At 30.2% G+C, this 16,236-nt stretch overlaps 2 protein-coding genes and 1 long non-coding RNA gene across 5 annotated transcripts in view; 2 read left to right on the top strand and 1 right to left on the bottom strand.

Annotated features, from left to right (window-relative positions):
* LOC130445914 (protocadherin-like wing polarity protein stan) overlaps window positions 1–2,053 on the top strand; it is a 50,859-nt gene extending 48,806 nt beyond the window's left edge. The window contains exon 26 of the mRNA XM_056781817.1: window positions 9–2,053. Coding sequence (XP_056637795.1) covers window positions 9–42 — 34 coding nt within the window. The 3' untranslated portion in view covers window positions 43–2,053. The remainder of the gene's footprint in view (window positions 1–8) is intronic.
* LOC130445923 (uncharacterized) lies at window positions 33–10,464 on the bottom strand. 2 transcript variants are annotated; one of them, XR_008910083.1, is made up of 3 exons: window positions 10,018–10,458; window positions 3,110–8,214; window positions 33–3,049 (listed from the first exon to the last, which is right to left on the bottom strand). It is a non-coding gene; the product is annotated as an uncharacterized LOC130445923 (long non-coding RNA). The 2 variants fall into 2 exon arrangements; XR_008910082.1 differs by having other exon boundaries at window positions 33–8,214; window positions 10,018–10,464.
* Window positions 10,465–10,662: 198 nt separating this feature from the next.
* Window positions 10,663–16,236, top strand: part of LOC130452884 (receptor-type guanylate cyclase Gyc76C-like) — a 126,326-nt gene continuing 120,752 nt past the window's right edge. Inside the window, exon 1 of one of the 2 annotated variants that reach the window (XM_056792385.1) lies at window positions 10,663–11,231. The gene's annotated coding sequence lies outside the window, so the exon portion shown is untranslated. The remainder of the gene's footprint in view (window positions 11,232–16,236) is intronic. The other variant, XM_056792394.1, reaches the window with a different exon arrangement.

Genomic DNA, 16,236 nt, shown 5'->3' with positions numbered 1-16,236 from the left:
TGTTTTAGGATTGAAGATAAAAATGAAGAAACATCAGTTTAGCGTTTATTTTCAGTTGCTAATGTATTTTTCGTAATTTTTACAAAATTGATTATGCTCAATATTTTTCTCCGTCGTTTCAAAAAATAAAATTTAATATATTGATACTTAAGAGACTATTAAACCGAAAGTACTAATATTTATTATTCATAATTTATTAGGATCTTTTATTACTGAATCGATACATTCTATTAAAACATGATTTTTTCAGTTGAGAATGTGTAAATTATGTTCATATGTACAGTTAAGTGGTAGATAATTGCTAAAAGTAGATTTGATGGTGAACAATTATCGGTAATTGCAATAAAGTGATTACAGGTAGTTTGATATAAATTCATTGTTTTATGAAAACGTCAAAACAAAATGATTAAATTCGCTTATTTATTTTGAGACGATTAAATAACCAAATTACAATTTACTTAAATATATTAAGAAAAAATTCCAATGATATCATGATTTTACTTGCAGTACATGTAATTAATTTATTAAATTATTTTTTAAAATATAGCGGCTTGGTGTAAAACGTGAAATTAGAAACAAATATTTTGTATGGATGGTGGCAAAATTGCATTTTTTTAAACTCACTGCACCTCTACAGCGTAATTTTCTGATTGTAACAAGTGAATTATCGTCAAATTCTTTTAATTACCACAAGGTTTTAATAAAAACCGGCAACAAACATTAATTTGAATCATTAAACTTATACATCTTTAGCGATCATAGTTTACTCATTCTCAAATTATAAAACTTGATGAATTTTTGTTTCGTTGTTCACGGACCAATTACTTCACTCCATGTATGAACGATCTTCAAAACTATATAAGATTATATATGGTTAGGATTCCATAGGTTTTCGCTCCAAAATTGTCACTGGAATTCTGATCATGTAAATTAGTTGTTATTATGTCCACAATATGTACCACTGCTATATATATTCGCTTTGAAAATAGAATTAGAATATATACCTGTAATACTCAGCTTTATATAAATAGCAACAAATTAGTTATATACAATAAGAATATTTGAAACCATGTTTTTTTCAAAGAATCTATATACTCAAACCAAAAATTTTAAAATTAGTTGTTAAAAATATGGTTTCTTCTAATTTTAGTTGAGAGAGACTTTTAGTCCTTCATAAAAATACATTCTTCTTAACTGAAACATTCCAATATAAGACTGTGGAAATTTAAAACAATCCAAAATTCCGAATTTAAGTGAGAAAGATAAATATTTTGTCGATAATTTAAAATTAAATCAAATGCTTTTATGTATTTGTTCAAATCTTTATGAAAATATTCAATTGCATTGTATTAAACCCTCAACAAACTAAACAAAGAAAGAGCAGCCCTACCTGGGCGCTTGGCCATCAAGAAGGATAATATATCAGGTGAAGGTGGTCCAGAATTATTTACATTAATATAAGTAAATTGAGAACCTTGTTTTTTTAAGACATATGTAAACCGAAAAAGTAAGAAAGAAAATTTTTAAGATGTACCCAAGAATCAGCAGATACAAGGGTAGCGACACCGAAAGAAATAGCTAAAGAGAATATCAATCTCAAGAAATCATCACGATATGACCTAATTTCAGGAGCATGAACTAAAAAAAAAACCTATTTTTTTAAGACATATATAAACCGAAAAAGTGAGAAAGAAAATTTTACAGATGTTTCCAAGAATCAGACACCGAAAGAAGTAGCTAAAGAGATTAAAGAGAATATCAATATAAAAAAAAACATCAGCTAAAGACTTAATTTCAGTAGCATAAACCAAAAATAGCTGTACAAAAACTGATACACTTGATAACTGCAACTAAAAAGTTTCCGTTTTTATTGAATTCCGTTAAGGAAAATTCCGCTAAGGTAACACGGAAAATCCTTCCAAATCGATTTTTATGGATTGTCTTCCGTTATAGCAAAATGATTATTTCTGTTTGTACTAAAATTTGAAATAAAAATCATGATGTCCACAATAGTACCAGTATAGTCAATTGTAAAAATAGATACAAAGAAAAACTATTTGAATTAAATGTTCACCATCTACAGATTAAAATAACAGCTTAATGTATTGTTTCCAAGATATTTTGGTATTTTTCTTCATTTACTACATCGGAAACAATAACTACCACGAAATATTCAGTTGAAATCAAACACGATCTGATTCTTATGGAATTTTTTCAACGGATAATCGTGTCTGATTCGATTCGAAGTTTAATAGAACCCACTCTTTATCTCCATAGTAGATTGAATAAGGACGAAATCGTCACCGAAAAGTCAGCGTAATTTAATAAAAACCAAAACTCAAGCCTAAAATATGTTCTGATGTATAGATAGCTGAAATTATTATGGTACCTAAACCAGGGAAACCGAAAATCAAATTGACGTTATACAGACTTACCTCACTAGTATCCATTATTTTCAAGAAAATAATTAAACCGGTTTTGGAGAAAAAACATATAATACCAGATCATCAATTTGGAATGGAAACACTCTACCCTTGAGAAGGTACTTAGAACATTAAATATAATTTAAAGGTCACTTGAAGACATAAAGGTATATTGAGGCGTATATAGGAAATTTGCTTTGAAAATATCATTTGTATTGTATATTGTAGCAAGCATGCTAGATTTTGTCAATTGCCTGGGATATATCTAAAAATACGGTAACATATCGTCCCGTCTTAATGTGACCTTTCAGTTATATCTGATATTCTATGTATCTGCTCAAGTGTAGAGTGTTTGTCTTAAACTTTTCTGTCAAAATCGGCTCAATTATTTTCATTAAAATATTCTGATGATAGACAAGTTTCAAGTTTCCCCGGTTTAGATAGAAGACTCTTCCACAAAGAATAGAATGAATAGAACTAAATTTCAAGGCAAGACTGTAAATGTAAAATTTTAACAAACAACAATCATAAATAATGAGATTTTTTTCATGTAAATTCCTGTCTTTTTACAGTTCCATTTACATCCAAATACAGCACAAAATGAGACTGATATCTTGCAATTGGTCCTGCAAAACAACTTGTTATTGTAAAGTAACAGAAACAAAAAAAATTGTTATATAACTTACCTTTACTGCAAAATTTATACACTCGATTCGACATAAAATACTAAAACAGCTGTAATTTAGCTTAGAAATATTATCCTCAATCCTCGAATGGACAATTTGTGACTTCACAAAATTGGATAATTCGTGGTTAATGCAAGTAGACCGACCAATATCTTGTAGAAGAGTCTTTGGGCTTAGGTATCATAATTACTTCAGTCAGCTTCCACACATGTTTTCTCCTTATAGATATAGCATCTAGACCAAAATGTACATAAAAAGGACTAATATTTTTAAATTTACTATCGGCTCTAGAAATTGATAAACATTAATCTAGACCACCTTATGTAATCCATATAATGAATTAAATCAGAATATAATGATAAATTGGTGTCTTGATATTCATCATTGTTGCCCAAATCAAATATTTTGTTAAAGCTTTAAATAATTGCATCAAATTGTTGTGAAATCAAAAAATTGAGGTTTTTATTATCTTGTTCATACAAAAAATTTAAAGCACGATATTAACATATAATTAGGAATAAAAATCATTTTCAGTGCCATTCCGGAAAAATTTCAAAAATTTGTTTAAATACTTCAATTGTTTTGGTCAATATTTATTCCATTTATCAATACTGCCGTAGGTAACCTACTTTTCCATAACTTATACTTGTAGCCTTATACGTCTTCATTTTCAACACATTTAATACAATACAGGGTCGAGCCGTGCCGGGGGTGCATGGCACCCGGGCGGGAAAAGGCAAAATGTCTCTAAAAAAATAACAGAACCCTATAATGCAAAAATATTGTTTTCTTATTATTACAACAATACCAAAATATGCGTTGAGCGTTGGGGCGAATCGGGCGGCGTAAAAAAGATAATAAATAGGTAATAATAAAGAATAAGCCGCTTGCCCCAAAAACTAGACTAGACATATCTCGCCTCACTAATCAAATTTCGACTAGGTATGCTAATAGGGCGGCACATTTTGTTCTTGCACCCGGGCGGTGGATACCCTAGGCTCGGTCCTGATACTATATACCAAATTTATCTGGGTTTATGCAGCCAAAATTAAAACTAAATTAACATTGAATTAAACTTTTTTGTTAAGTTTTTGGTTTATGTAGTAAATTAAGGATTATTATAAATTACAGGTAAACCAATAAAACCTGTATGAGTTCCTTTTGTTATACAAATGCGGAAGGCTCCTGACACTGTCTATCAGTGTTCCATCGTCTAAAAGACATTCCTAACTTTCAGACATTGCTCTTTCCCATTTTTTTAATATCAGTTTTAAAAATAAAACACCACGGCGGAAAGCGGCGCAATAAGGCGAATAATATTTCCATAACCAAAGAAGAAGGATGTTGTATACAAAAAATACCACCAATACAGACTGATCTGACGTATTCTGTGTTCATCACCTCACAAAATTAAATAATTAAACTAAGAAGTTAAAACTCTTAGTTTGATTTAATTTAAAGTTAATGTTAATTTTCTGCATGAACAAGTACTATTGTGTCTTTCAACAAGTTTTGTTAGTTTAATGGTAATTTTTAATTTTGTTTGCATAAACCAAGCTTTACTCGTTAAATTTTAACGTGAAGGCATTCTAAAAATTAGCATAGCACAATTTTTAATAGTGGTTATGTAAAAAAATATTTGCCTATTTGTAGAAATCTTTTTGCCACAGGAATTTCAGTATAAACATTTATGATTCTGTATTTGAGGAATAATATAAATGTTGCTTGTTTTCTAACAAAAAAATACTGGTACAAACCTGTTTTATGCCTTACTAAATGATTTATATTATTCGAAGAAAAAAAAAATGAAGTTTGACCCATTTCAAATAATAGAAATATTTTCAAACTTAAATCAAAATCATGGCTGCAAATTATAGAAAATAACATTATTCACAATCACTTTATAAACAATATAAAGTATCAGTTTATATCATAATAATGAAGTAACTTTATTTAACAAGTAGAATAATCAAATATATATATAATCTTGATCACTCAGAATTTACTTATTCATTTTATATTTTACTTCGTTTCCATTAACAAGCTTGTAGAGCCATTGGTTGTCGAAAGCATAGTGCCTGTAGAATCAATGTATATCTTTTATTGTAAGGAACAATTAGTATTAGAAAAATGTTTTTCTTACTTTAAAGTGAAAGCTATTATCAGAGCTATAGAGAGTAGAAATAAGGGAAATCTGTAACATAGCGCCTAAAGTTAATAGAATAGAACAAGATTGAAAAGAGAAAAATTATATTTCTATATCACGCCCTTCTCAAAGCATCTTTGCTTACAAATTTAAGGAATAAAATTGTATTTCCCTAAATGTAAAAATTATACAGTAAAAGTTCGTGTTCTTTACCTATAAAGTATTAATTTTAAATTGATATCTCCTTACATCTACCCTCCATAATCAGAGCAAAATGTCAAAATTTGTGCGAATCTGATTCTAAATGAATGTGATTGTGAATAAAACGTTTTATTGTACAAGTATTTTAGATAAATTTTATTCACTAAAGAAAACAATCTTACAAAATAAATATCTATTATACATACATTCAGACGAGAGATGATCAAACATCATTTTCAACTTTAAATAGTGTTAAAAATTTCGTAGATTTGAAAGCACACAAAAGGCAAGACTATTTAGAGAATTACTAGAAGTAATACTGTTGAGTACATCCAAAATACATATTTTCGAACTGTACGTTGACAAACAATTGGAGAAGACACTCATTGCTTAATAACTATACTAGAAACACTACCATATTCATAATCAACGAATTGACCAGCTTGTCTTCCAGCAGCAAAATATCAATTATTAAACTGTCAAAAAAGCAAAGGGATTAATTTTTTTACATATAGTATTCAATTATATTAGCAATCAGTAAATATTAACACAAATATAAATTTATAAAGAGAAGTTTCTATGAAAAGTTTTAATTTTGAGAGCAGAATATTACAAAGACTCCATCGAATGTTGTATTTGCGTTTGCTGTAGCTTCTCTTGAACATACTAAATTGATGTCATGCTTTCAAAAAATTTCCAAATTCGATGGTTGTTGTGTTTTGTATGGGAAAAATCACGTTTTGGTTTTGATTAATTTTTTATGATAATGCACAAAATTTCTTATGTTTCGGAACATCTACAACTATACAGGAATAAAATCTTTTTGTGATTGTGACTAATTAATATTATATATAATATATTGATATAAAATCTGAAGTAGGAATTTGTAAATAAATGATTTTACTAGAAGCACCTGGCAATTCTCAGACAAGCCCTAAACACTAAAAACATATCAGCCTAAACCATCGCCAATAACTACAGTGTCACAAATTATTTGGTAATTTTGCTTCTACACACCGAATATTAAATCATGTTAAATAATTAAATTCGCAAAACACCGGGTGTTATGAACCAGTACATCTTTCTCAATTGTTCGTCATAGTATAAAGAAAATCGAATTTTCACGGTTATTTTCAATTTTTCATCCATTTTGATAATTTTATGTACTAAAAGACTGGTCTGGTTCAAATCTAATAAATTATTTAAATTTCTTTAATTTCTTTGTTCTTAGACCTTTTGATATATTTATGCTTCTAAATGTTATTGATTTTAAGTCTTATTTAAAATTAGTTTCTTCTAAATTTTTTAAAGACAGATGAAAATTTGAAGTTTCTACTTCTTTTAGTCTTTATCAAAATATTTTGAAACTAACCAGTAGAGACCTAAAGTCAAGAACATTTAGAAGCATAAATTATTTATTTAATTGGGTAGTACCTATGTGATTAAAATTGCTATGGTTGGTATAATCACATATGTGGGAGATTATCCTCTCCTTCCTTATAAAAGGGCAATAGACTAATATCCTTTGTGAGCTTTCATCTACGAAGATATTTCATATACAATAAATGTAATCTGAGTAGTTAAGCAATTTTTTTCTAGTGTATGAGAAAAAGACTTTTTGAAAAGTTTACGTGCCCTTTATTTATTTTTGCCTAATAAGGAACCTATTTTTCGTAATATTTGTAAAAAATCGTGCCTAAGAAGCTTTTTAATATATCACATCGTATTTTGTATAAATGAAATTGAAAAATCAAAAATTTGTGTCAAGAGATAGACTTAGTCAAAACTATTTTATAAGATCTCAATATTTAAATGTAATTTTAGGAGACTTTTATCATTTTTGTGACTTGAACCGTACTGTACTTAGGATTATGTATGTTTAGTTAGTGCAATTTTTATACATTCCATTTTATTTCGTCATGTTTTGTACTTAAAAGTATATTGTGATTTTTTTAAATACACCTTAAGTTTTTATATGTCTTTTTAAATTCCCTTCCATGCATTATTGAATATTGATTGCCATTTAAAAAAAAAACGAAAATTAGAACATAGTTTATGACACTATAAAAAGCTCTACATTAATTTAATAAACAGGTTGTGCTACAACATACAACTCTTTCTACAAGAAATATTTTACACACTATCACATTGCATTTGAAAAAGTGGATGCCAAAACATTTCCTATACTAATTGTTTAATTCTGAGCTTTTGCATCATTTTCATAATTTTTGTGATATTCTATAATAGATTATTATTTCATTGTTTTTCAGTTTATAGCGTTCCTTCAACCCTCTTCCAAATTTGTTTCAATTTCATTCAACGATAAAATTCTTCGATTTTATTGTTTCGAAATGGTGCTTTCATACAATAACTGTTGCAGTGTATGAATGAAAGCTCATCTTCTGTCTCCAATCATTTTTCTGAACAAAGAGAAAATCAACGTTTATTTGGAAAAAGAATACATGAAAATTTGTTCACTACATTTCTCTGAAGATGATTATTTTCATAAAGAAAAATTACAATGAATTATGCAAACGAAGAGAAAATGTATCTAAATATTGATTAATTTTAATACACCAATCAATAACAGAGACTGAGATAAAATCAGAAGTAGGGGGCAAGTGCATAAGTGCTACAGTGCTAAAAAATTGAGAACTAGAAAAATTGATAACTGCAAATGAATTGGCTGCGTTCAGTGAAGCCGACTTGTTGAATAATCCACATACCCTTCGATTCACGCTGTTGCAGTGTTATTTATCTGGAAAACAAGAACAAAGCTATGGGTAATGCGAAATGTGGGCGTTCACTTAAATGGTTTCGGCCACTGAGCAAAGTGACTAATCACAACGTGATTTAGACAAAATAAATTCCTAATAGGGAATGCTAATTGGTTTGAAGGTGTTTATTTGGTAACATATGCATGAATACATAATATAGTAACAATGTTTCCGAGTATTATTTATTTTCGACCCCAATCAACAAATACATGATTAAGTAATATATTATATATTTTTGCACGTTAACGTGCCATGGTATTTCGAATTACATTTATTTTGTCAGTGCAAAATCTCTTATACTTTCACATAAGAAAATTTTGACCTGATCCCTTTGCCGATATAGTTGCGACGGATCGCAAAGAAATTTTTTTGCTATCACTAGGTAATTATGAAATAAAATACGAATCAGCTTAAAGGAATTCATTTCTCGAAAATAATCGATTTAGTGGCTCTTTTCGACGTTCAATATGGATAATCCCTAATTATTGACTTGGGTTGCCAATACATTTCTTGGGGCAAGGCGGCCTCTATCAACCGCTAGAGTTTCCTCATCTTTGTCATTGTAATCTTGATCGTCTTTATTATATATGCTTTCTATAGTTTTCTGCAAGTTCGTTAATTTATTGGAAGAACTACGGCTGCATCCAGATGATTATAGAAATTACTTACGGATGGATGAATGTAGTTACGTGGAATTGTTGACACTGGTAACTCCTTTGATTTAAAAAAAGACACAAATATGTGCCAATCATGAGCACATGAGCAGCTTTCGGCAACTTTGAGGTTCACATAAATATGAGATGTTACCGTTTGGTTTAGAGATTTTAGATTTTTGGCCACCGGAAGGAGCTATGAAGATTTAAAGTTTACCAGTATCATCTCCACTCAATCTTTAATACAATTTAACAATATTTAAAGACTACATATACAAATATGTAATATTGCTTTTTATTTTGTTTATTATTAAGAATTATCAGTAAAAGTTGAAAAGAACTGAAATGTGGAAAATTCTGCATTAGCACTATGTTGGGGGTGTAACTCAGCAATGTCAATTGCCATCCACTGCACACGTTCGAATTATTACACCACCTTATTCAGGCTCTTACTATTATAATTATAAAGGATTCCATAGTACTTATGGTTATAGCAAATGCCAATTACGAAATCTTCTATTGTCACTTTGGATCTAACGAAAGAATTTCGGATGGAGATGTATTAAAAGCTAGTAAATTGTATGAAAAGTTAATTTCTAGAAGATTAAATATACCTAAGCCAGAAAAAATAGAACACAACGACCGAACTTTATTGGAGATGACGCTGTTTCATTAAGAGAAAATTTACTAAAACCATTTCCTCAGAAACATTTGACCAAAGAAAATGCCATTTTTAATTACAGTGTTAAGAGCGCGTCGTATAATTGAAAATGTTTTCGGAATTTTGTCAGCTAGATTTGGAATATTTCATACTGACATTATTGTTAATCCGAACGCAATTGAAAAAATAGTACTGGTGTGTTGCGTTGTACATAACTATTTGCGAATGAACAGTCCGAAGGGATATAGCCCTCAACATTTGGATAATGAGGATCAAGAAACTGGAACACTCACATTATGGCTTCTTGTTAACTCAGAGGATTTAATTGACCTACAAAGGTCTTTAAGTGCCAAAAATTATTCACAGGTTGCAAAAATAACAAGAGAATATTTTATGTCATATTTTAACAATGAAGGAGCTGTCCCATAGCAAAATGAAGCTGTGAACATATATATTTTTTATTTACTTACTTCTTCCTCGTCCGATAGGTTGGAAATCGCTGCCCTGGGTACATCTTGTTCATTTAAGAACAACAGTAGTTGAAAATACCAAGGGGGCTTTTGTCCATTCCTCTATGGAATGATCTATTTTATTTTTTGACTATAAAATCTCAGTCCCCCTGAGTATTTCGTGTCATTATTTGATCTTCCATATTTTCATCGAATTATGCAAATCACACCGAATAAAATAAGTTATGATTCTTTGCTTTGTGGCTGTCTCGCATTACCCATAAAGTGATGTCCTAATAGTCAAATTGTGTTGCGGGGTTTGATAATTTGTCCAAAATTCGTTGTGAGTAGTATGCTCCACTTGGTGACCGAAATAGTGCAGATAAATTCACCCATATGCCATATGAGTATATTGGCAAATCCCCAATATAGATATAAATTTCGCTTATTGTGCGAACTTGCTAATTTAGTACATTAGATGGGTGGATAAAAAATGGAGATTAGATAGTTCCGTCATCTTTTGACTGAATATACAATTAGAATGAATGTAGTTTTCATCTTTATCACAAAAAAAGTTCCGTTCCTAATTTGTAGCTAACAATTTTCAAAAAAGTGTGTATTATAGAAGATGGCGCCACGAATCAAAATTTAACATCCTTCGACAACAATCAACAGGCTGACTTGAATGAAACCAACATACCAACATTCAGTTTCCTTTCTGCGTGTGGTTGTGTGTTACCGAATCTTCAAAGGAGATAAAAATCGAAGTATTTTTCTTGACTGAAAACTTTTACAAGTCTTTTAAAAGGCATTGTGTAATTCCGGTGAACCAATTCAAACATTTAAAAAGTTATGCAACTGTTTTAACGGTACTGCAAATCGTATTCAAAGTATTGTTATATTTAAATAACGTTGTTTACCATTATGATTTGATATAAATATATAAGTGTTGTGGTGGTCCAAGAAATTATCGGAATATTTGCGCTTCCGTTTTAAAAATTATAGTTTCGAAAAGTATATTTGTCTGAGAAGAACGATTCCTTTTCGCTTAATTATTTTTACAAAGCTACTTCGTTGTTATAGTGTTGTAAATAAAGTTTTTTATCACTTTACAAATAAAACTGAGTTAAAAATAACTTCGTCGTGATCACGTGAATATAAAGGATACTTATCGTCATTCGTTGTAGTGAATTGCCGACCCATATTCAACACTTTGGATTTTTTTTAAACACATGGTAAGTTTTTAATAAACAAATAAACCTAATTAATCGACTTGCCGAAGAAGTAATAATGCAATAACCTAAACATATAACTATTGACTTCGGCAAAATAGGTAAATATCTAAGTTGGTTTTGATCTTTACATTTAATTTTCCCAGTGAAAGACGGCGTTATTATAATTTGTGGTAGCTACTAATTGTTTTGATGACCTCAACATCTTACCACGTGTCGACATGATACGAGGGATGTTTGTTAATTTGACTGAAGTTTAAAATATTGCTACCAGTAAAAAATAACAAAACTTGTTTTATCTGAAAAAAGAATAAATTGAGGGCGAGAATGTTTTAAGAACATGTTTATACGTTAGTTTTAAAAAAATTTTGAAAACAAAATAAACAGTACCAATATTTAGATAATTACAATATTGTTGAATGATTTCAACGGCAATAGAAATAATCAATTTTTACATGTTGAAAGGTTCGAAAACTAGCATGATACTGTATAATACTGTGTGGGTGTTTTAATATTTTCGACTAAAAAATACTCAAGTTTCAAGAAGACGTAATGAAACTATTACTAATCCAAATTATGTTAGAGAATAAATCTTGTCAAAATTGACCATTGATCAATGTAAATCCAATAATATCCAAATTTATTGTATCTCATTATTATTCAATAGTTTTTCAAAAATAGATTTTAACAATCACCGTAACTTCTCTTACAAGCCTTTCATTGACTAAAAACAAAGATTTAATGTTGAGTTTTCGAAGAAAAAACTAAAAAACTATCGGACGGAATGTTTGTTGAAGTTTTCAGCTAAAAATTGTTTTGTATATAAATATACTCTTCTTCTAACTTTTATGGTTAATTTCTTCTGCAATGTAAAATGGAGAGTTCGAGTTGTTTGTTCTAAGTTTTCATTAATTGTAAAGTTCACATTCATTTGTAATGATTGGACAAAATTTAGCTAAGCAAATAGACTAAACGCAGATGACGACTTTGTTGTTCACGACAAAATTTTTCACAGAATTGTAACATTAACATATGTCGATCAAATTTGAGCAAATATCCACACGTGTTTGAATAATTAAGGAAGTTGTTTACAGAAAAAACATAATTTAAATTGAACATCAATTTTTCATTTATTTGGACATAATTTTCAATTCAAAGAGTTAGGCTACGTTTCATTAAATCATTTCTCGTCATCAGATCGAACTTTTCAAAGTTGCTTGCATAGTGAAGCGATTATAAGATCGAAGACGAAAGTGAAACACTTTTATTTGTCTTAGTTACCTCTTTTTTTGTCTTCATTGAACATATGGTACGTAAAGAAATAAAGAAGACTACCATCAACAGAAACCAGAAGATTCATTAACAGAGAGAGGTAAATTAAAACGACATTATACTATAGTCATTCTTTCCTGACATGATGTAACAAAAGAATACGAAATGCAAAGGAAGTTTGAAGCTGGTTTGTTCACGTTATAGAAGAAGAAATGAAATATTTGGATGGATGGTATTTGAAGCAGACTTACTCAATAACAAGTAATAATCCAGAGAGAAAAAGTAAATATGACGAGGAAAAAAACAATACAAGAAGTAAAATAGAAAATTATAGAAACAACTATAACACCATATAAACATGAATTTATTTAACATTCTTTTCTTTCAACATATCAGTTAAATGAATAAAAAATTCTCCTCAAAGTAAAATTGATCTTAAACATATGATATGTATCAAGTGTCAAATGTTGAAGGCTTAATATCAACTTCAAAAATATGTATTCATTTACACGTTGAAATTAAAGTGTTCATTTCAATTAATTGTAGCTAGAGTTAGGTTTTCAATTAAATGAAATTCATCAACTTTAAGAAGTATATTTTTGAAAACAATTTGATGAAAAGTACCTCAATATTTATATCAAAATTGTGTCGCGAGATTGCACTCGTACACAAATAACGAATCAAAATGAAAAAAAAAAAATGTATAAAAGAGACATAAAATATTTTGATATTGAAAAATGAGTCAAGAAAATCCAAAACGCGACACTGAATGATCGTAGAATGAAAGTGCGTTTCAAAAAGAGCGGTACATCGTATATTAACTGAACAGAAACCTGTGCGCAATATCGGTGCCGCGCTTAGCAATTTTTCATAGAGATAAAGCCGTTTCATAACCATGGATGAAACTTGGGTCCACAATTTTACAACCGAAAAAAAGGAACAATCAAAACAATTAATTGTAAAGGGAGAACCGGTTCCAAAAAAGGCAAAGATCGTTCCATCTACGAGCAAGTTCATGGTGTCGATTTTTTGGGATACGCACGGAATAAATGCCACAATTTTTAAAAAGGAAAAACTATCAACGACGTATTATGTGAACTCATTGCAATGTTTGTGTGAAGAAATCAAGCAAATACGACCGCATTTGGCTAAGAAGAAAGTGTTGTGTCATCTAGACAATGCACCATCTCACACATCCGTTATTGTAATGGCCAAAACTAATGAATTCAAATTTGAATTACTACCTCATTCTCAGGCTTGAAAAAATGAGTCGGTGGTTAATGTTTTTCCAATAATGAAGAGGTGATGTCGATATTTAATGGCTATTTTGAGGATCTTGTTATTAAAAGGGTATCGAACTTAATGGACATCACTGTAAAGTGTAAGAAGCTGCAAGGAAATTACGTTGAAAAATATGGAAAAAATATATTTTTTTCCAAAATTTTTGTGTTTTCTTCGTTAGGCAAGGTACTTCTGGGGGACCGTCCTATTTAAAATATAACAAGACAAGATATAAATTAATGGATTTGAGACAAACAAACACCAATTTGAATACGTAGATAACCAATTCAAAAATTACTAGATATTATATATACGGAAACCATTTATCATGTATATAAGGTTACAAGGATAGTCATAACCAGGAGAAAATGAAATTTCACTATACAAAGTGTTCAATTGACAATAGAAATATTTCAACACGTTGACCGCCGTATTGTCAGGTTATTTTGATATAGCTAAGGCAGCAGTTTTTATTCTTTGATACACGATTGAACCTGTTGATAGGGTACGGCTATAGGATCGTATTTTTTCTCTAAATACTACTTTTAATTACGAAGTAGGTATGCATCGCGTGGCTTGACAGACAAAACTCCCAAGCTTGTTTTGTAATAAAAAGGAATAAACCTGCATATCTATACCTATAAATATACGACGTTTATTTGCTTTGTTTATCTTGATCATTCGCAAACGTAACTTCGGCTGTATAAAAAACTAAATAATTAGTGATATTAGTGAAAAAGAATTATATTTAGAAGTGTTTTTGTTTTATCAGATATTAAATGTTGAACTCTAAATTTGTGTCCAGTACTTTGAAACTATTTTACATACCTTTGTCATGTATGTTATAGCGGCAAATGATCCAAATTCTACGCTACAGAACCTTGCCTACAAAATGTACCCGAAAACATTTATTTAACATAATTAGTAGGGTGTAGAGTGACTGAATTTGTCATTAATTATGACTGATACCCGTTAATTAGTTTTAAAGAACTGGGCGCAAATACTCCCTAAAGCTAACGTTGATATTATTTTCAATTTATGCAATGTGGTAACTGGGTTTTCACAACGTCTTCTGGTTTTGGAGGTTTCCAGATATCAGCAGATGTGATAAGTGAAATCTGGTGTCACCACTTTGATAGAAGTCACCCTGCGGTATTCTAACTTCAAGACGTGACGAGAAAAATGATTTGAGTTTTCTTCCGAAATTGGCAAGGCAGCTCTCACCAGTGCCAAAATAGAACAAGAGTGAAAGAATAGTTATAGGGCTATTTTTTTGAAAATTCCCTTTTTAAATTCGTCTCTTCTCTATAGACCGTGCTCCTATTACATTAAAATATATGAAAATTTGGTATAGCGGATTATAAATTGTTCTGAATATTTATATATTTCTTCTATTTTCAATGTAAGTATAGTCGTACTTTCAAAAATTTGTACTAGAAATATTTGCATTAGAAAATAATTAGATATATCACATCAAAAACTATTTAATATTGTCTCCATCTATCATCTTAAATTATAATTGACAAGTATTTTTGGAATAAACCGCTTTGAATGGTTTTTTGCACTTAATAGTTAAATTTATATTAACTGTTCAAAAGTTAAGAATATCGATTTAATCCTCTGGAACCAATTTCAATGTCATATCGTGAACTAGGTTTACAGATTGACCCGTGTTGTTTCGGCTCCCACTTTGAAGCCATTATCAAGAGCAGGGTGGCGGTAGAGTGGTTATTCGTTCATTGGCAAGAAGTGATCCTATTCCATGGTCCCAATCTGCCTATTTCACGCAAAAATATAAAATGTTTAAACTCTAAAAAAAGTTAATATGCTTACCATAGAGAACACCGTGAATACTTACACTATCACTGCTGGTCTGAAGATGAAAGGTGAGTTAGCCGCCTGGACCTTATAGGGGACCTGTTGGTACATTTTGTCATTTTGGCGCATGTGGGAAGTATATTATTGGTGGAAGGGGTAATAAATGTATGAAATATGGCTTATCGGATTGATATGGGACACTTTCGATCGTTTATCTAACCAGAAAGCCCAACATATTTCTGACAGAAAGACCCAAACCCAAAATAACAAATTATCCAAACTTATCTCACTTTAAAAACCTCCGCCAATAACTATTTATATGGCACACTTGTCTACAACTATTTCGATACCCCTATCTCCGCATACTCCGAATATGCTCTTACCAAAGGCTTTAATTCCTATGTCACGCCAAAATCCATACCAATAGAAACCATCATTTGCTAAACGGAGGGATCATCTCTGAGCCCCCTTTCAATTAAGCCGAAATTATCAAGCAGGATGTTGCCAAGGTCCACCGAACATCAAAACCTCCTCCTTCCAACCTCACCTCCAAGAACGGCAGGCTCTCATAGATATTTATAACGATCCTGATTTTGTTGTCCTTCCAGCAGACAAGGGTAATACCACAATCGTTCTC

This window comes from Diorhabda sublineata, chromosome 1 (assembly GCF_026230105.1).
Source record: "Diorhabda sublineata isolate icDioSubl1.1 chromosome 1, icDioSubl1.1, whole genome shotgun sequence".
In the NCBI taxonomy this organism is placed as follows: Eukaryota; Metazoa; Arthropoda; class Insecta; order Coleoptera; family Chrysomelidae; genus Diorhabda; species Diorhabda sublineata.
This window is presented reverse-complemented; position numbering and strand designations above follow the sequence as displayed.